Source organism: Martes martes (genome assembly GCF_963455335.1).
Source record: "Martes martes genome assembly, chromosome: 3".
Classification (NCBI taxonomy): domain Eukaryota; kingdom Metazoa; phylum Chordata; class Mammalia; order Carnivora; family Mustelidae; genus Martes; species Martes martes.
The window spans coordinates 65,567,556-65,590,067 of NC_137890.1; the positions used below are offsets into that span (position 1 = coordinate 65,567,556).

Consider the following 22,512-nt stretch of genomic DNA (forward strand, 5'->3'; position numbering starts at 1 on the left):
ACCTCAGTCTAGGTATAAACAAACTCCTGCCAGCCTGGCAAGATAGATAAGCTAGCCTAGAGGGGAGTCTGAGGGAAAAATCCACAGGATTTTCAATTTCTTAAATCCAGAAAAAGCAATGTAGGAGTAACCTTGAATTCTACAATGGAGTATACAGTACCATATACATTTATTTGAAACTCTAGAATCCAAACAAGTTAGTTTATTTATTCATTCATTCAACAAATTCTTATTGAGAACTTATTCTGTTGCCAAGTACTGTTCTAGGAACTAGAAATACAGCAATGAATAAGAAAGACAAAGCCCTTTGTCTCCTTGAACTTCCCAGGAGTCAATGGCCATTAGCAATAGCAACAGAACAAACCCATACTGGAATAAAATACATTTAGGTCTTTTGTATTTATACCTGAGACAAGTAGCATTTTATAAGCATAATTCATAACCATAATTATCTCTTTAAATAGCTACAATTACATTACATCTTTGTGTCTATTGCTAAACCGCTGGAATGTTATTAGTTATTTTGAGAAGCAGCATTCTGAATTTTACTTCAACTATCTTTGTGGGGGCAAGATACCTGTCATAGATGAAAAACTGCATAAAACATAAGAATAGATGATTTTTATCTACTGATTCACAAACTAAGTATCTACATAGAATATACCAGGGTCCTAGGATTTGCAGGTGAATATATGAATTTGTGAAGCTTCATTTAAGCATCTTGTAAGTATGGATTTCTTAAGATAGTCTATGTAATTGCTTCCGAAGTTCTGTATTTCTCTGGTCAACACATTTGCAAAACATGGATTCTATTTTCCAGACCACCCTTCCAAAAAAATTAGAAAGTCTCTAACTATCAAGCTACATATAGAGAAACTATATATACAATTTGGCTCCTATAGAACATCAAATGTATTGATTTCATCAAGAAGAGAACATCAAGAATAGTATGACTTTTTTTTTTTTTTTGGTTCTTTATAGGATATATCATTCTAGGTGACTTCTTAAAGAGTTGAGAATGATCTTCAAATCTCTTTTTGTTTAGCTCAAACTCTAAAACTACTTGAGAGGAGAACAGGCACTGAGAACCTGAGACGGGTGTACCTCTCAGCATCATGGGCATGATGGCTCCTTGGAGCATGAACATGCCAACTCTGATTTGCACCTGGGTAACAGACGGTGGCTTGGGGCATCATCAGCATAGAACATTTCATTTCCAGTTTTTCTGCTATAGATTTTGTTATAGACCCTCTCAGAATCCCAAACCGTAAACAAAGGAACAGTCTGCTTTGTGATAGCCATAAGAGAACATAATGAGGTCAGGATAATCCTTAATTTGTGCCTCCAGGAGAATTGGAAGGAACAGAATCTACTCACAGGCCAACATTTTATCAAAGTGACAGCCTTTTTATGACCTTAAGCCAATTCTACTGACTCCCATTCTCCATGACTACAGCAAACAATAAATACCTTTTTTCATTACTGCAGAATCTATGAGCTTGTTTAGAAAGAAAGCTAGGGAAGGTGGGAGAAATAAAGGAGAGGAAGTGGGGAGAATGGTGGGGGCAGGTGGATTGGAGCTTCTGTGCTTCTGTCTATTGATCGGTCAATCCCATCAAACATTTGCTAAGCAACAACGAGGGCCACGCATTTTCTAGATATGCTCTTTCTGTTGAAAGCACAATCTGTCCAGTGCCTAGACAAAACATCTCTATTGCTCAGAGTAGAAATGTATACACCACACAGTCATTCATTAGCACATAGCCATTTAGAAATACTTGAATGAAGCACAGTCTAAGTTTATGCTCTTACTCTAAAATCTGAGTTCTTCTTTCTAATATTAATGGGTTAAAACGAGCTATTTTGAAATCCTAAAATGTATCCTAAAATCCTTAAATGTAAAATGAAATCCTAGAACATACATTTTAGGAAGCCGCCAATCACAGTCCTATCTGGTGCCATTTGGACAAGCTTATATCAGGGTTCAATGCTGTGTCAGAGGCCTTATTCATTTGTTAGAGGAGCTTCTACCTGAATTTGTGCCTCTTGCCTAAAGGCGGACAAGAATTATTCACACAGAAACATATCAACTAACACTTTTCCTAGAAACACTAGAAAGCTAAAAGCCAAGAGCATCGATGCAGGTGGCAGTCACCTAGACAGGGATTCTAGGCCTTGGGTAAGACATAAAGGCCTGTTTCTGGCCAGAATCTAGTGCAGCTGAGCTAATTAATGTAAGCCTACAGTGCAGGAAAGGAAAATTCATCTTCAAGTCATAACTGATCACTGCAGTCTCTTTAACACAGAATTATTTTGGATGTCTGTTTCATGGAAGAAGGAAGGATAAAACCTGACAAGAGCACTGTGACTCTTTACCAGGGTAAACCATCATTGGAAATGTTTAGATGACTGTCGCTGGGAGTCAGCCTTGATTTTATAAGCAATTTAATTAATGTTGCAAGAGCTGCTCCAAGTCAAGTTATAAGCTCTCTGTGAGGTTTATATCACCTCAGTAATTAAGAAACCTGTCAGCAGTTGTCATATTCTCCCGTTCAGGACCATGCAGATATAGAATGGAAGTTCGCTAGAACAAAGCTTTGGATGAGTTATTTTGAAGAAGGTGGTACTCTGCCTACTCCCTTCAATGTCATCCCGAGCCCCAAGTCTCTCTGGTACCTGATCAAATGGATATGGACACACCTGTGCAAGAAAAAGATGAGGAGAAAGCCTGAAAGTTTTGGAACAATAGGGGTAAGAACACAGCATGTTAGTATTACTTTTTTTCTTAATTGTGTATTTGAATATATTTGTGTTTCTTGTTGGATATTTTTGCATTTTTAGCCTTTTTGTTTTTCCTCATTGTTTTTAGTGACCATTTATCGCACAGGTACCCTAAGACACGGTTTCCTACAGTGAGGGCCATCAGTGTTATTTAAATAGGAGCCCCACCTGACACAGGCCTCTCCTGGACCCATGAGTCATGGGGGGGGAACTAACACCTTAGCTCTCAGTACCCTGATTTCTAGCCTGTTTCAGAACTGCAACCTTAGGGTATTTGTGGCATTACTTACTCATTGTCTACTTCTCTCTCTGGATTGTAAGGGAAGGGGGCTGTGTCAGTCATCTTATATTCTTAGTGCCTAACATAGTCTCCTACCAGCGTATAATGTTTGACAAAAATTTCTCAACTAAAGGATTAAATGGGTATTATAACTTGAAAATGTTGTACCATGTTCAAGCACAGTGATTTCAGAATATGTCAAATTGTTCAACATTTTGCTTCTACTCCCAGTCATTTTAAATACCAAGAGGTTGTGTTTTTAAAAAATGTTAGGACCCCTCAGAGCCATGTTCCTGTTATACCATAAGATTAAACTTCCTTTGGAAATTTCTTTCATGCTGGAAACCAAGAGTTCAAGCGATTCCATCAGAAGAGACATGGACTTAGGACTTTGTTCCAGCCAAACCACTGACATGGGACAAGTTATTCTTCATTCTTCCCTACTTAATTTACTATTTTCTAAAGTTCTCACAGTGATCTTTTGAAAATTCACACTCTAACATTCACTAGTCATTCTGACTTGCTCAGAGGAATTGTTTTGTAAGTATTCTAGTATACCATTATATTAGAATCACCAAGTAATAGTAGTTAATACTAAAGTTTTTAAATTTGTTTTTAATTTTATTTAATATGGTTTTTGACTGCTTGCTATGCCCTAAGTGATCCTTCTCACTCATTAACTTCATTGGCTACTAGGCATTATTATCAGCATCAAAAGGTACTTTCTCTACAGACAGTGGTATTGATTTTGCTGTCTTGTCAGTAACATTTCAAATTCTAAAGTGAAATTGATTGGCAAGAGCGTATAGCAAATAGAGAGGTGATTAGGAGATGCAGTTATATTCTTGCATATAAATTCTTACCCCATGAACTTGGAGGACTAAAGTTTGGGCATATATCTGATCTTAGAAACCAAAGTTAAATTATGATGAAGACTTAGCCTGCAATCCTTATACTAATTAATAGATTTTACCACTGACTTTAGAAAGAGTGAAATTATTTTACTCCAGATGCTTGATTTCTATTAAAAAATAAGTCTGGATTATTTTAAGAGGGTTGTAAAATAAATATAATGACTTTGGTTTAATAAGCAATTATTGCATGTGTTCCACATGCCAGTCAGGAACTGGGGGGTGGGAGTAGGTACAAAGGCATGCTTTCCATCCTTGAGGGCATCATTTCTCATACAGGAGATGCAAATATGAGAACATAGTACATGTCATATAATATTTTAGCATTATAATATTGTTACACACAAGCACGCAAGACGCTATGAGAACAGTGTAAGCAATAATTATTGTTTTCCTTGAGATAAACAGAATAAAGATTTCAGAGAAGCCAAACTCTGCTTACTCTTTTCCACATTAAAATATAGTTCTAAAAAAAATAAAATAAAATATAGTTCTCCTTTTTCACATCTTACTCTTAAATCCGTAATAATTTTATTTAATCAATCCCTGAAAGGACATCAATGGCTAGTACAGTTCTACACTATCTCTCATAGTTATTTTGATTCCAAAAGAATTTCTGGGCCCCAAAATAAATGTCATACACAAAAGAAATTTGTCTGTAATGATTTAATTTTAAGCAATAAGAGAGAGAATCTTAGGTTTTAAGATGCCACAAAACTTGTAACCAAGATATGGCGCCCTGCTCTAATATTTTAGAAGATCCATCTGTGCTGCCACGAAATAATAGAAAACCTCTCAAGAGCTTGACTTCCAAGTCCCCCCACACAACCTCCAGAATCCTCCCACTGTTGACACATTGTTAGGAATATGTTACCATCATTTCTTAGATGCAAAGAAGGGCTTAACATTCATTTGGGATTTCCTATTAAAGCAGTGATTCACACCTTTCAGAGGGAGAGGGTAAATGGCACAAGTTAAAAAGCTTTCTTTTCTGTACATTACTGGTCTCCAAAGAACCACATTTCTTTTTAAGTCTCTGACTCTAAATTTGAATATTTTGATCCAAGCTGATGCACAGAAAAAGAATTCCCAATTAACTGAGTGACCTCCAGCCATTCCTCTCTCCTTAGCCATGTATATCTTACTAACCTTTCATGATGGATATTTTTATGCTTTGGGAATTTATGACAAACTAAATAAATATTGTGAGTCATGTCTCTCTTCCCTACCTTCGTCCCACTCTCAATCTTGCCTCTTCTTCAGCACACTAAGGTTTTGGGCAAGCACCAGCCTAATCAAACTCAATCCTATAAATTGACTCTTTGTCTAGACTGCATTTCCAGAATAGGAAGGACATAATATTTTGGTTTGCATACTTGTAGTTGAGTTTTATACATTTAGATTTTAGATGGAAAAAAATAATACGTATTATTTATAAAGAAAAATACAAGATAAAGGAAAAGTAAATTAAGGAGGTTGGGTAATATCAGTAGAAGAGTTAAATGAAAAAATATGTCAAAAAGTAATTGATTTTGCTGTGAATTCATTTCAATTTGGTTAATCCTCTTGGCAGTTCATTGGTGTAGACAAAGGAAGACAAGGAGATATACACATTTCCATTAATTAAAAGATGACTTTGAAGTACCAAAGACAGTCACTGTACTGTCATTCTAAGCTTAGAATATCACATTACACTTCAAAGGGACTTTAGAAATCATTTAACTCAACTATTTCCTCTCAAAGAGAGTGTATTTACCTTGCCTAGTGTTTTAGGATCCCTTAGTGACAGCGCATGGGGGAGACCTGGGTCTTTTGTTTCTCAAACCAGTGTGTCTTCCATCACCCTCTTGATTCCTGAAAAATCTAATAACGATGCAATTATACCTTCCACGTTGTGTATTCGTCTTTTCATTTTCCTCAATAGCTTTTGCAGATCCTGCCATTGTCCTCAGCTGCCTCTCAGATTGTTGTATCTCAAAGCCCTTGTTTCACAGGCTGGCTTACCTTCTGTTTGCTTCTCAACTAGTTTATATTTCGGCCACATTTGTGAAGCAGAAATTTGAAGCTAAGCTGGAGGTAGAGTTTATGCACCCTTTGAGGGATTTTCTCTAACCTTCCCACCTTGTGATTCACTTACTGACTCTGGTCACTGAGCAGCTGTCCAAATGTCACGCCAGTGCTCATTCCCTGCACACAACCAGGCAGACCAGAGCTCTTCAGGGTGGCTGCACTGGCCACTCTCCAGGAGCCCATCATTGGTGATCTTATCTGGCTATTTATGGCTTCCGGGTAATACTGATACAGCTAGCCCTGAAAACTCATTAACTTTTTTTTTTTTTTAACTTTGGACTTCCTTTTAGGGGTGATCGGGAGTTCCAGATAAATTAACCTTTCATTTGGAATGCTTTACGGGGAAAACATAAATGAAGTAGAAATGCTTTATTGAACAAAACCTTTGTTGTAGGAAGCAAACTCACTATTGAGAAATGGCTTGTCCCTGGGAAATTATGAACATCCCGCCAAATGGGCAGCCTAGTGAGAGGTCAGTGAAATAAGAAACATGTTGTAGCTTTTGGTTTTTAATATTACTACTTGTCTAATTTTTAGCTTAACACCATTTTATCAGCAAATACCTATCTCCATATTAAAACACTGGTTCTTAGACTTTAACACGTGCTAGAAATTATCAGGAATTTCTATTTTAACAAGCATTTCCTTGGAACTTGAATTAGAAACTCCTGCTAAAGAAACCACTGCTATCTAGCACAGCTTTTTAAATGAAAACAAAATCAACATTTGCACTTGTTGCTCAAGAGGCCCAGATTATTTAAAGTAAAAAGATGTTAATGCCAAAGTGTTTAATCGATATGAAACATTTCAATGCCATAGACCAGTTTTCTAAAATGGAATGTTTAAGGTATAGATCAATACGCTGAACTAAAAAATGTGAGGTCTTTGGACAAAATGATAAAAAATGATTTTAACTCCCTTAGATTCATAGTTTCCACTTTCTGATTTTCTCCTGAGCACAGCATAGGGAGGAAAACATGAAATACCATGTCTGTTAGGGTCATTTAACATCACTCAGCTCTGGGACCTCAGATGGAACACTTATGCCTGACCAGTTGCCACAGACAAACACTCAGTTAAGCCACTGCCAGAGAATTAGAAACAGTGAATGGATTAACACCAGCTAGCATCACCTGAGGAAAATGCTAGTAGTACATGCTTTTCAGACTGTATTTTTAGTGTTAATTTATCAAAATGCTTTGCTCCTTAATCTTCATGGCTTCCAGTAGGTCTAACAACAAATCTTACGGATACGATGGGATTCATCCATGAGTACGTCCCAACCCCTAATTTACTTCTGTAAAATTTGCTGGCTGGGTCTTTAATTAAGTTTACTTTCCTAGGAAGCGATGTGGAGGAATGCATTGCGTGATGTTCTCGGTGTTTCAAGAATGAAACCCTGAATATTTGTCTTGACAAGGCAATGTTCAAGCATTTCATATCATTTGTTTTTATATACTTAAGAAGTGTGCTTATAGAAAACAATACATAGCTCCATCTGTAAATGAGCCAAACTGCAGTTTTCAAAAAGTGATCGCATGTTGGAATGGCCCCTTGCCTTTTTCCTCATTTTTAAAAAGAGAAGAGCACAGCAAGCTGCAGCCCCTAAGGGATTCACCAAGCAAAGCAAAGGATAAAAGGCATAATTCATGGGCTCAAAGTCAGTGATAGACCAAAACCTGAGAGGAAATGAGAGAGCCATGCACTGACAATTGACTGCAGGGAACCAGCTCGGGAAAGGGGAAGTGTGCCCAATACTCCACATGGTGGACCTGCAGACAATGGGAGATAAAGAGCGAGACATGTGACAGCTGATTCCCCAGATCCCTTTCTTTCCCAGTAGCAAAACCTGTCATGCTCTAAGGCCGCATGACACTTCTATGGAAATGTGGAGTTCCCTTGCAGCAGCAGAAGTTCCTTTGGTCTTTTCCTTTATCATTAGTTCTGTGATCCACACACATACTGCCTTTATCTTGTCCCCAAAAATCAAAAGGAACCTGCAAAATCTGAGGTACACCGATGTGGCACACACGTGTGCCTTAGGCGCCTGAGCACAAGCCATCCTGCCAAGGAACATTCTGCATACGCTGCTAGATTTCAGCCATAATTTGCAAAGAAAACTGCTAACTTAAAATGCACATCTTTCTCCAAAATTATATTATTTTTTAAAACACAAATCGGTCAGTTCTGTTCTCGGTCATTTCCAGTGATGATTACAGGATGTAATACCTTCCCCTGTGAGAGTGAATGCCTATGAAAGTCAAGTGATCTTTACCCAACAAAAAGATAGCTACCACTGTGGATGGTAGTTCTACTGTATAATACTTAATAATGTCACCAACTGACAAAAATTATCACTACATTTATTGCAAAGAGTACATGTATTATGGGTTGAATTGTGTCCTCCCAAAAAATACTTTGAAGTCTTAAATTCCAGTACCTCAGAATGTGACCTTATTTGGAAATAGGGTCATTGCTGATGTAATTGGGTTCAGAAAGGACATTAAGGAAGTGGAGTCCATATAAGAACATGACCCCATGAAGACACAGAGACACAAGGAGATCTCCTTGTAAAGACAGAGGCAGAGAATGGAATTATGCAGTTGCAAAGCAAGGAACACCAAGGATTGAGAGCCACCATGAGAAGCCAGGAAAAAGAAGGGAAGGATTCTAGCCTCAGTCTCAGAGGAATAGTTCCCTGCCAACATCTTCATTTGAGACTTCTTGCCTCCAGAACCATGAGACAATAAATTTCTGTTGTTTGAGCCACACAGTTTATGGCATTTCATGCCTAAGAAACTAATACAACATATAGCATATGCATCTGTGCTTACTCATTTTTATTCAAAGAAATATGGATCTGGTATTTAATGGTGCTGATCCTCAAATTAAGATGTTTTGGGAGAAGGAGGCAAAAATCACAGAATACATAGCAGGTGTATTCAAATGTTTCTAAGTATCTACTTGACAGTACTTGATAGAGCAAAGTGTAAAGAGTCAGTTCTAGTGATATAGAACTGGCACTGCCATGAGAACACTGTGGTATTGTAGTTACTCATTCAATTCACTCATCTCTGTGGGCCTTACTTATAAATGAGGCAATGAGACTAGAACAGCTCTTTGGGGGTTTTGGTTTTGGGTTTTGTTTTGCTTTGGCAAGGAAGGGCAGAGGATGAGGGAGATGGGGAGAGAGAGACTCTTATGCAGGCTCCACACCCTGCATGGAGTCCAACACAGGGCTCGATCTCATGACACAGAGATCATGACCTAGCCAAAATCAAGAGTTGGATGCTTAACTCACTGAGCCACCCAGGTGCCCCCTGGCTGTTTGGTTCTAATAAACAATAGATCTGTATCAAAATTTAAAAGCCAGTCTGATTTCCCTTGGCCTTTGGTAGATTCTGGGAAATTAGACAATTAAATTAATTTTAGTGTTAGCCTAAGAAAGCTAATTAAAAAAAGAAAAAGAGCCATTATATGCATTCTTAATAGATATATTTACAAATTATCAATGATTGTATTGTCCACAATAGTTTTCCTGTGTTAATCCCAAGAAACGTGGATTTGTGGTTGGATACACTATTGCATCTGGGCATATACTCCTCGAATCTTTTTCTTTAGTCTCAACCTTCCGCCCAAATCCAAAATAGACAGTGGTATTTCTTCTTTAATGTCCTCTGTCGGAATCACCAAAGTGGAATTCTTTGTTATTTTTTAATATTACCAACATCTCAGCAGCTAGACTAAAAATTTTTGTCTTCATAAACTCATTCCAGCTGCCAAGCCCCCCGGGCTTCTGTTCCCTCTCCACATTCTCATCCCGTTGTGACCCTTGCTTCCCTTCCTTTTCATTCACACTGCCACCGGTTCAGCTCACACCCATTCTACCCTTCTGTCATATTCTGTACCAGCATCCCAACTGATATCTTATGTACTGATTTTCCATATTCCTCTTTCCTACCCAATACTGCTGCCACGTGATTATCATAGAAGTTCCACTTTTATCACATATCACTCAATTTGTCAAAACCCTAGGTGCCTACCAACCACTGAATTCATTGTGCTTTCTGAGATTCTGCATAAAGAACCCATGCTAATTTTCCAACAAGAGCTAATCCCTATATTCTGATTATCAGAGCACATCACAACTGTACTGGTGGAAATCGCCCTAACACGTCTCTCACCCTCCAGCACCAGCATATTGCTGACCGTATTCCAGTCTTCTGCAAATCTGAATGTCTGTGCTTCTGTCAAAGTCCCGTGATTCTTTCAAGTCCAATCTAAAATCCTGTTCCCTGTTTGAAGGCTGCTGCTGGTTCTTTCCTTAGCCCAATACTACTTTTTGCTTCCCTGTACTCAAAACACATTCTTTTTTTTTTTATTTTAAGATTTTTAATTTATTTATTTTGACAGAGAGAGATCACAAGTAGACAGAGAGGCAGGCAGAGAGAGAGAGGGGGAAGCAGGCTCCCTGCTGAGCAGGGAGCCAGATGCGGGGCTCGATCCCAGGACTCTGGGATCATGACCTGAGCCAAAGGCAGAGGCTTTAACCCACTGAGCCACCCAGGTGTCCCCTCAAAACACATTCTTAAGGCACTCCCCATGGTTTTGCTTGTCTTTTGTTTGTTTTTTTGTTTTTTGCCTTCATCTCTAGACATTCTTGGCATCCTACCTAGTAGACTATAAGCCATTTAAGGGCAAAAAGTATGTTTTATTCATCTCTGGGTTCTTGCAGCTTCTGCCATGAATGATAACCACCAAATAAATATATCTTAAATTGGCCCTACAAGCTAAGATTCGTGAAAAAGGAACCCATAAAGGAAGATTCACAGAGGTCACAGCAAAAACCCAGTATCATGCAGGGATATTCAAAACACTTTCAGGACCTCAAAAAAGATAACTGACTAGCATTACTCACCTATTAAATTGGCTAAAAACTGGAACTCTGACACCACTAGATGCTAGTATGGATGTGAAGCAACAGGAACACTCATTCATTGCTGGTGGGAATGCAAAAGGGTAAGTTGCTTTGGAAGACAGTTTGATAGTTTCCTACAAAACTAAATATATTCTTACCATGCAATCCAGCAATCGCACTCCTTGGCATTTACTCAAAGGAGTTGAAAACATATGTCCATACAAAATCCTGCACAAGGATGTTTATAGCAGCTTTATTCATAATTGCCCAAACTTGGAAGCAGCCAAGATATAGCTCAGTAGGTGAATGGATAAGTAAGTTATGGTACATCCAGATAACTGAATATTATTTATTCAGTGATAAAAGTTAATGAGCTATCAAGGCATGCAAAAACATAGAGAAACCTAAATACATGTTACTGAGTTCAAGCAGCCAATCTGAAAAAACCACATACTGTATGATTCCAAATATATGATATTCTGGAAGAGGCAAAATTATGAAGACAGTAAAAATATCAGTGGTTGTCAGAGGTTGAGGTTGTGGGGGCAGAGGAGGAAGGGATAAATAAGCAAAGAAGAGAAGATTTTTAGGGTAGTTAAAATACTCTGTATAAGAATATATAATGGATACACGTCATTATACATTTGTCCAAACCCCTAAGAGTATACAACACCAGGAGTCAACAGTAATGTAAATTGTGGACTCTGGTTGATAATCATTCATCAATTATAACAATGTATCACTCTGGCTGGGGACATCGATCACAGGAGAGGCTGCATGTGTGGGGAGTATGTGGGAAATATCTGTACCTTCCACTCAAATTGGCTGTGAACCTTAAATTGCTCTAAAAAAAGAGTTTTAATAAAACAAAAATGCCTACAGAATTTGCATTACATCTATCCATGTTTACTAAAAGCCTCCCCTCACACTATTATTTAAATACAAATTTCTTACTTCCATACCTCTACTGCCTAGGTTAAAAGCATTCAACTCTTTAGCTAAATAAAATGCTGCTCTCAAGTCTGAAATGTCAAGCAAATCACACAAAGAGGGACAATTACATCTTCTTTTACTTCCTCTGGGGTAATCCTGATATGTGTCAAATTATTCACAAATTTTATGGCTCAAGAATATTTTTTAAAAACTGCACTAAATCATGTTATTAAGTGAAAAGGGGAAAAATGGAAAGAGGATGGGGGCTAGTTAGTTAACCTTAGTAATAGATGTCTTAAATCTCTTATTTAATCTTCAAAATCATCTGGTGCATTTAACTTTACCTTGCAAAATAAAAAATGGGAGTGGGAGAGGACCTCAGAGATAATTCCTTGTTCAGACTCAGTCACTTTCAAACACAGGTGTGACCGCCTAAGTACACGTTCTTAAAGTGACACCCCACCACCTCCCAGATAGAAAGAAAGTAGAGACAGGTGGGCATCATAGTAATGGTCGATAGAAATCAGTTCTGCGGTGCTAACCAGAAAAGGAGAGATGACATAGACAGGAGAGACATCTGAACTGCATAATTTAGTGGTCATCATTTGGTGAATTTATTGCATTCACTTCTGTTTTCATTATCCAGAATATGATTAGCTTCATCGGTTCTTATCGTCCTAGGATACTGGAGTTTGGTTGGCTGATATAATCTCACAAGAGTATACATATTTGTGCAGTATTACTATGTAGATGTGTAAGAACACTGTTTGGCAAAAACAATTAACTATATTAATTTATGCTTAAATCTGGGATATGGATAGGAATAGCTCCTGAAAGTAATCATAGGAAATTTTTTCTATGTTCTGTCTGTCTATTTTGCTTCTTAAAAAAAAAAAAAAAAAATCCCTAGAAAAATCAATCTCAGATTAGTTTTTAAAATATAATCTTTGATCTTCTTATATTTGTTTTAAAAATTTTAAATGTGTTTATGAGCAGGTTCTGCTGAAGAAAAGACAGTCTGTGCTCTTATCAATACTAAAATGCATAGTGATGATTTTCACTTGTTACTTGTAATTTTCTGATTCTGTCATTTTTAGCTTTAATTTTGCATTAAGGAAATTTAAAGTTAAATCTTGACTTCAGGCTGCTCTCTGCTGCCTACTTTTTATTGGCTTTTTGATCAAAACAGAATAACAAAATGCAATAGAAGAAGCCCAAAGTAATCAAACTGGAGTTGATTAAATTCTATACTAAATTCAGAGTTTCTATCTACTTAATTGTGGAATATGGGTATCCTGTACAGTATTTATAGTGATAGTGTTAAAGAACTTGGTATATAGCTTGTTTTAGTATTTCTCTCCACCTGAAGTAACTTTAAGGAAATCTGGAAGGCCTGTGTCCTTATAGAAGTGCTTTTTGTCTTGGATTTCAGCTGAGCTATGTCTCAATAGGAGTCATATACCTCCATCTTGTGGCTCAGTCATAAAATTCCCATGCTTTCTTTTTTCCAAGATATTCTAATTTTGTACTAAGTTTCAAACTTCCCAATCTCTTAATGAATACCGTAATACCAAAATACCATACTGAAAATTTGTTTAAGATTTGTGTAAAACTGAATGGTAAATAATTAGTGGCTTTTAGGAAGTTAAGCATTGTCTCAGCTGTTCCTAAAAGTCACTAATAATCATGAAACACAAGTCTATTCTCCTGGCCAGCCAGTGAAAAGGCCGTTTTCCTCTATTCCCCTAAAGAGAAAAAAGAGTTTCTTTTGTCTTGTTTGATTTTTTTCCTAATGTCATTTCACAGTGATGTATTCACAACTCTTTTTAAAATTCCATTTTATCAGCCTATGATTAAGTATTTAGTAAGGAATAAGATCAAAAGATTTATTTAAACTCTAGATATGTTATCTCTTTGCTTTCTCACAATCTACCAAATTCATTCCTTTATTACAGAAATATTTTTTATTTTAATTAGGTCAGTTTTCTTCCTTAAGAATCAATATTGATATTTATTCAACATGCACAAAATGGGCATTATGAAGCTTTTTTCCTAGTATCTTCAGAATACCCATGAAACCTGCAATTATATAATTTTAGTGCCATTTATTATTTAACTCAATTTATTATGGACTCTTTTTTAGTCATTAAACATCCGTTCTCTTTGTTCTGCACTCCAGAATCACTCCTCTGTGCTAACTCTAGCTGCACTCCCAAACCATTCTGATCTTTTCAAAATGACAGCTGAGACATTTAGTTTTTTAAATGATGAATTTATGAGCCCAATGTTTGAGCAGAACTTTTTATTTTTTTGTTAAATCCAACCACCTAATTAAAGTAGCAAGTCCCTTTTAATGTACATCTGATTGAAATTAATGTTGGGGGGTTTAGTGGTCTAACATTGTTTTCTGATTACATGTTGCATATCATAGCTAAATTCTGAAGCTTGCTCACTGATATTTATGAAGACCTCCATATTGTAATAATATGAGCTTTTTACTCTACAGAATTTTTGTTTTTATTTGACATTTCTCTTATTTTTAATTTGATATGTCTCATCTGTGTCTCTTAGATTATTTCAAGTAATTTGGAGTACATATCAGCTATGATTATCTAATTCTCTGTCACCTTCTATTAAAAGAACAACATTCCCATCATTGTTAACTTGGTCTATATGTTAATTGCTGTAGAGATTATAACCTTGCACTTCGTTGTTTTGGTTCATTCATTCTTTTGATTCATGTGAAGCACTCTTTAGCTATTGTTCATTGTCTAGTAAAATTTTCACTTTGGAGAAGTGAGGATAAATATAATCTCATTTAAAAGAACAATGAATTATTTTCCAAAATGGTAATATATCACTCTAACTGAAAAGTCAATGCCTCTTTCCTTTTCAGAGGCGAGCTGCTGATAATTTGAGAAGACATCACCAATATCAAGTAAGTTATTCTACTGTATCTTGAAATTTGCCTTAAACTATAGCCCCTCTTCAGAACTGACTCAAGAGAAAAATCATATTTCTGCACTGAATATCAATTGTGTTTTGACATACCCCAGGAGGTTATGAGGAACCTGGTAAAGCGATACGTTGCTGCAATGATCAGAGATGCCAAAACTGAAGAAGGGCTGACCGAAGAGAACTTTAAGGTAATCATTTTCATCCTCATCACCAAGAGGCAGGTTCCGCAGAGCATGGAACCAGACACAGCACATTTAAAATCAGAGCCGGAAACTCAGCCATGGGTTCTAGCAAGCCCATGTGTTGTCTCCTCCTCATCTCCCTGATCCACCTCCTTCTAAGATTTATTTATTTTAGAGAGAAAGAATGAAGAGCGGAAGGCAGAGGGAGAGAGAGAAAATCTCAAGCAGACTCCCCGCACTGAGCGCAGAGCCCAGCACAGGGGTCGATCCCATGACTCTGAGATCATGACCTGAGCTGAAATCAAGAGCCAGGCGCTTGACTGACCAAGCCACCCAGGCACCCCTTCTTACTTTTAAATTCAAGGTTGTTTAACTATTAAAAAGAAAAAACGTGGTGAAATTTCTTTTCAAAATATATTGTTTTTGAGCACATTTAATCTGAAATATGGAAGGCACTTACACTTGGAGGCAGAGAAAACCCTAGAGTCCAGTGGCATTTGGACTTGCTTGTCGTACCAGCACTCTAATGAGTGAGCTTTAGTTTTTGAAATTTCAATCTGATTTCTGAAGCTGAAACATTTAGTAACTAAGAAGCTAAAAGCAACAAGGAAAACCCTGTTTGTGCTCTGCACAGCTTTGGTAGTAGAAAATTCAAGGTTTGCGCCTAAGTGTAGCTTACACACTTAGTCTTTCTCCCTTTTTATTTATTTTTTTATTTAATTCTATCAGAAGAGATAGGTGGAATATATGTAATGTATATATGCTTGCACATGTGTATAAAATACCTTTGCTATTCTTCCTGAGTTCTTAGAGGTTTTGGAAGAATGAGCAAAGTTAGTAAGATCATAGAGGCAAGGACAAGTAAAAAACCCTCCAGAAGACTCTTTAACAGTGAAAAGCAACAGGTCTGACAAGAGAATACAGATAAGCAGCTGCTTTGGTAAAAAGGTAGATGAACTGCAAAATGTAAAGCACAGGTTGGAAGTTGTCCAGGATCCGAAATATTCTTTGCAGCCACAACATCCAAATTTTGTAGTTGAATGATTCATGGTGTGTTGGGAGATTGGCTGGAGTCAGGAGGCCACCAGGAAGGCCACGGTCAGGTTAGGGCTGAGCATTCAGTTGTCGGAAAAGATGAGGACTACTGAGATTTCAGTTGTCCAAAAAAGATAAAAGTAAAGGATGAATCTAAGAAATGTTATCTGATTTGAAGCAATTCGTGAGATTGAGTAGCTCACCCAGATGCTGAGATAAATTGAACTCCAAGGTGGCAAATTATTGAAGGTAACTGTCAGCTCGTAGAAGGGCAGACGTCACTGTAATTATTTTGTTTTAGATAGCCTTTGGGACAACAAAATGTGCTAATATTAAAAATCTTTTTAAAAAATGCATCCCTGAGAGAACAAGAGGTGCCTTGAAAGCAGATGAAGCTTTTGGAGAGGAAGCATTTGAAGCTGCAGTCCCTCAGAAATCCAGCATACCGTTGTTTCTTTTTGCATGAGCTCAGGGAGTCTACACGTTACTGCAGAACTCCAACAGGGAAATTAGCAGGAACCAAAATGACTCCAGTACCAGGGAGACACTCACAGCAGAGCGGAATCCTCGCTCTTAAAAATGAGTGAAAACACATCAGAACCACGTATGAAGCGTGCTCATGATGGTTCTTAACGTCTATCTGTTTAGGTCCTAAGCTAATTTCGTCATTTTACATCTTACTTAGGAACTAAAGCAAGACATTTCCAGTTTCCGCTTTGAAGTCCTGGGGTTGCTACGAGGAAGCAAACTCTCCACAGTACAGGCGGCTCAGGCCACGAAGGAGTCCTCCAATTCGGCCGACTCGGATGAGAAGAGCGATAACGAGGGCAGCAGCAAGGACAAGCGAAAGAACTTCAGCCTCTTTGACTTAACCACGCTGATTCACCCGCGATCAGCCGCCATTGCCTCGGAAAGACACAACATAAGCAACGGCTCGGCCCTGGTGATGCAGGAGCCCCCGAGGGAGAAGCAGAGAAAAGTGAATTTCGTGACCGATATCAAAAACTTCGGGTTATTTCACAGACGATCCAAACAAAACGCTGCTGAGCAAAATGCAAACCAAATCTTCTCTGTTTCAGAAGAAGTCACTCGTCAACAGGCCGAAAGACCAATGGAGAGAAATATTCAACTGGAATCTCGAGGGTTGGCTTCCCGGGGTGACTTGAACATCCCCGGTCTCAGTGAACAGTGTATATTAGTAGACCACCGAGAACGGAATACGGACACCCTGGGCTTACAGGTGGGCAAGAGAGTGTGTTCCTTCAAGTCGGAGAAGGTGGTAGTGGAGGACACCGTCCCAATCATACCAAAGGAGAAGCATGAGAAGGAAGAAGACTCTAGCATAGACTATGATGGAAACCTCACAGACACAGTCAGTCACGAGGATTACGTGACCACCAGATTGTGACACTTGAAGGAGGAAGCGTTGGTCATGCATATAGATATTTTCCATAGTGCTCTGGGTAGGGGGAGAATTAGCAAAAGCTAACTTACACTTTATATCATTTATCAACTATGGCATAGTAACGTGTAACATGTTTAACTGAGGCAAAGGCCATCAGAAACCCTGGTTTTGTAACCAGCTTTTGCTTTCACAATTTGTTTTACCCATTTTTTTGGTTGTCGTTAATAAATGCACCGTGTATTCTTGTACTGTTGCAATAATCCACAGGAAATTTTTAGCTCTCTTTTTCAACTAAAACAAACGCAACTTATTCATGTGGTAGTTGACTCCTATGATAGATATTTTTATATGCAAAAAACAATGTAGCTGAAATATTTGAGCTTTTCATAATTTTTTAGGGTCTTTAGAGATGGTTACTAATCAAGGACTTCAGGCAGCCTTATAGTGTGGCTTTAATACACAAATATTACCAAATTATTTCTTACCATGTAAATAATTACAGCACAAATTAAAGTAAGAAAGCCCTCTTCTCATGGAGTCAGGATTAAATTCCCTCTTAAAACGAAGTCAGGTGTACTTTGGAGTTTTAGATGGCCCAATTTTTCCTTTCAGTAAGTAAAATAAATGTTTGTCTTCATAAGTACTGACAATTGATGATTTTTAATGAGGTTTTTGTCAGGACAAAAGTTTTATTTCAAGTTTTTTTTTTAATGACTTTTTTTGGGTTCAATTGCTAGTCATCATAAATACCAGGCTTTATGAATAACAGAATTTCAAAACGTGGCAAAAGTTCTCAGTGCTAGAAAAGAATAACAGTAAATTAGAATAGTTAATGCACCTTAAAAAAAGCAAAATGCTTGCATTCTCATAATATCCAGATGAAAATAAATTCATTCTAAATTCTAAATCTAAGCAAAATTAAATTGTATTTTCAGTCAGTGTGATGTTGTGAATTCAAAAGAAATACAAAATCCTCATGGTCTCCTCATCTTTCTTCCAGTGGCTGGTATATATTTCTTTAAAATTAAACTCACCGAAAATCATTATTAATTTTAGCGGTAGATGCAGATATAAAGCTTTCCCCAGAGGGACAACATTCTTAATTACTTATTTCTTCTATTGTTTTCAAGGTAATCTAGATTATATTACACTCGTTCACGAACCACTAAAAACAAAAAAGTGTTTTTACCTGATATAAAAAGGCACTGGAAACTTCATAAAGTTTAAATTTATAACTTGTGTCTGTATAAGCCACCATGGAAACAAGTTCCTTCACCGTGTACAATTAGCATGTATTTCAAATCATTAGAAAAATGCTGAGTTCGTTTTACTTCAGAAACTACCTCCATGGACTAGACAAATTGTACATGATTTAGCATTGACCCAAAATTGCATAGTTTCTGATTACCATACAAGGAAACTAAGGAATAACATCAGTAACAGTGCCATCCACTGTCCTATATGCAGTGCGAGAATCAACACCTATGTACTACTCACAACAGTCCTCTGAAGGAGCTCCTATTCTTATCCTATATCTCCACTTTATAGATGAAGAAAGTGAGGCAAGCACTAATTGGGTAAAGGTGCACAGCTAATGATGGAGCCATGATGGGTCCTCCAGGGCCATACCCTTAATTACAATATGTACTCCCTCTCAGAAGATAAACAGACCAAGCAAAGATGTTCACTTATAGGGGTTTCTGTTGCTACTTCTGAGAGGATGTATTATGAGAGAGAAAGAGTTTGGTAAATTCCACAAATCTGTGTTCCCTCTTGTAAAGCAAGAGGAGTGCAAAAAATTAAAGATACATGTGATTTTTTAGACTCAATCATTATTATAGAAGTTAGTAGATTTAAAATACATATTTGGGGGCGCCTGGGTGGCTCAGTGGGTTAAAGCCTCTGCCTTCAGCTCAGGTCATGATCCCAGAGTCCTGGGATCGAGCCCCACATCGGGCTCTCTGCTCAGTGGGGAGCCTGCTTCCCCCTCTCTCTCTGCCTGCCTCTCTGCCTGCCTCTCTGCCTACTTGTGATCTCTGTCTGTCAAATAAATAAATAAAATCTTTAAAAAAAAATAAATAAAATACATATTTGGTATGAGACATCAGAATTCAACTGGAAATACTAGATTTTAGTTTTCAAATAAGCTACAACCCAGAGGCGCTGAGATACTACTCTTTCCTAAATCTGGTTTTGTCCTCGGGATAGGGAAATGGGTCTGGTAGTTTCGGAGAGACAATAGGGCTAATGCCTGTTCTTACTGCCTCAAGCGCACCTTTATCTCAAGTATGTTAGGACTCACAATAAGCCCTGGAGATAGCAAAACACCCAAACTGTTCTAAGTCGGACATTCGGTAGTAAGGGAACACAGACCTATTCTCAATACTGTTTTCCAATGATTCTATTTTGCTTCTGTTATTAATACTGTTATTTCCAACGTAAAAATCATATACATCATCATTATACATAATTTCCAGAATTTAATTTCAAATGTCCTCTGTTCCTTCAAATACCACCACTGACAATAAAAGCAACAACGACAAAATATATTCCCAGGAATTTATTTCTAACAGGGATTAGGGTGCTGATATTTTACAGGGAAACATGGTGATAACAGAGGGATTTACTTGGAGCCAGTAACCCCCTCCTTCTCATGTTCTGAAAATGATGGTTTTTAACAACCCTCAGATGTCACTAACAGATGCATGTATAAGTTTAAACAAAATAACAGATATTGTCAGTATAATATGTCCTAGGATTGAACATTATTCTGAATAGAAGGTGATATTAAGTAGCATTAATGAAGATGAAGAGTAGGGAAAGAATGAGAAAACATAAACAGCAGATTGCAAAATAGAAGGATGGTATTTTTTGAGGTCTTTAAATGAGTAATTTGGGGTCTCTTTTCATTTCCATTCATATTTCTATTAACATGAATTCCTAAACACCAAAGAGAGGCTTGACATCGCACCTTCATTTGTATAAATAATGTTCCTGTGTTTCATGTCATTTTGACCTTGTTATTTGTTGCTAATCTTTACTTATTTATTGCCAGGGTTAGGTGGAAGAATGTCTAAAAAATTCAGTTTAACTTTAATAGAATAGGTTTATTCATAGCACATCATTTATCACCTATTTTGGAAAACCCATTTACAAGAGAAAATGCTATGAAGATGTACTTCACCATTTGCAACAGATGTATTCCTGAAAATACCCGTGTAAATAATTCTGTATCAACTTCAGTAGGGAAACTGGCTATGTAAAAAAAGAAAAAAAATGGTAGTGAATTATTTTGTAAAATGATGAATTATTTTTCAAAGTGATAATCATCCTCAAAATGTAACTGTTTCCTAAGTTGGATATTTGTATATCAAATTTTCTTAAATTAGATATTTTATTTATCAGCTGGCAATTAAAATATTGCAAAAGCATACCCATTTTCTTGCCTTGACCTGGATAGCAACTCAACATACTTTAGTAATTGAACACACAAATCCAAACAATGAAATATCTTGGATAACCTTTGAGGTGTAAAGAAAGGAAAATTCTCATATTATTCTCAAAGAAGCAGTCAATTTCCCAGTCAGTATAGAAGGAATAGCCAGTGATATATAAATGCACTCTTCTAATATTCAATAATCCTTACCAATTCTGGGATTTAGTGGAGTGAATGACTGTCCAGTCCCATGACTTTTGGTTGAAGAGTAGGCATCGAGCCCTGAAATCTGACCATTCTTAGTTATCATGAATTGTGTTTGTAGCAGAACAGTTTAGACAGAACCCTTAGAAATCAGCTAAGCAAAAACCATCTGTGTGACCCTATCAATATGTTTACAATGACTTAAATTTTTAAAAAGCTTAATTTATGAATATACTCACCATTTGGAAAAGTATTTCTTCAGTTTAGCTTTATTACATTTTTTCTTTGTCTTATATTCTCCAAAATTCAGACCTCCTAGTAATTTACATTTAGAAATTGCCTTCTATAAACCTCCTTAAATTCAATTTCAAATATACTATTCTAATTATTTCACAATATATTACAATCAACTTTGTTTATATAATGTTATCACATGACTTTAGAAAATACTTTGGAATATATTAAATAAGTTCTCCAGAGATAAATGGAGAAACTAAGGTTCAGGGCATTTATGGCAATTATCCAAATTTACCCTGCTACTCAGTGGTTGAGTTGGAACTTAAAGAAAAACTCTTCATGTATATATTCAGATGAGATACCAGGTCATAAATGTCTCGACTAAAATGAATTTTTTTTTTTTTTGAATTTTGTCTTCTTTGCTTTCTCCTTCAGTAGAAAGTATTTATAGTCATTCAAACTTTCCACAGCCCAATTCGGAAGATACTACCTTTTTCTCCCTACAAAATTGTGTTCATGGGTTTTTTCAAAAAGCTGGCATCTTACCATTTTCTAAGAAATGGTAAGTTCATCATCTTCACTTCAACTATAGGTTCTGTGATAATTCTATACACAGTCTGGTAATAATAAAATGTCTGAAATAAAATTAAACCTTCTCAAATGAAAAATGATAGAGCTTGAAAATAGGAAGCTAACATGAGATTGAGACGATGAGACCAGGGCCTAATAGGGTCATGCTGTCACTGAGTTGGCAAAGAGTGAAGTTGTCTCTGCCAGTGAAATTTACCAGTAGGAAAACCATCAGCTTCCTCCAGAGCTGCACTGTCCAATGTGGTGGCTACTATTGACATATGGCTACTAAGCACCTGAAATGTCTATAAGTGTAAAACACACACTGGATTTTAAGGACTTAGTATGAAAACAAAGCAAAATATTTCATTAATATTTACATTTCTTACATGTTGAAATGATAGTATTTTGGATGCATTGGGTTAAAATATATGACTTAAATTAGTTTCATGGTTCTTTTTATTTTTTGATGCAGTTACTAGAAAATTTCTAAAACACACATGTGACTCACATTTGGAACTTGCAGTACATTTCTACTGGACAGTGGTGCTCTGGAGCATCTCTATTTGTTTCACTCAGTTCATGTATTTCT

The 22,512-nt window shown here is 36.9% G+C and overlaps 1 protein-coding gene across 6 annotated transcripts in view; it reads left to right on the forward strand.

Annotated features, from left to right (window-relative positions):
• TRPC4 (transient receptor potential cation channel subfamily C member 4) overlaps positions 1-17,476 on the forward strand; it is a gene marked incomplete at both ends in the record, with an annotated part of 143,569 nt that extends 126,093 nt beyond the window's left edge. For 2 of the 6 annotated variants that reach the window (XM_080799215.1, XM_080799219.1), the window contains 4 exons: positions 2,557-2,751; positions 14,790-14,831; positions 14,950-15,039; positions 16,754-17,476. In XM_080799215.1, the coding sequence (XP_080655341.1) occupies positions 2,557-2,751; positions 14,790-14,831; positions 14,950-15,039; positions 16,754-17,476 (1,050 nt within the window). Of the gene's footprint in view, positions 1-2,556; positions 2,767-14,789; positions 14,832-14,949; positions 15,040-16,753 lie in introns of all 6 variants that reach the window. The other 4 variants (XM_080799216.1, XM_080799214.1, XM_080799217.1 and 1 more) reach the window with 4 other exon arrangements.
• Between the last annotated feature and the right edge of the window lie 5,036 nt (positions 17,477-22,512).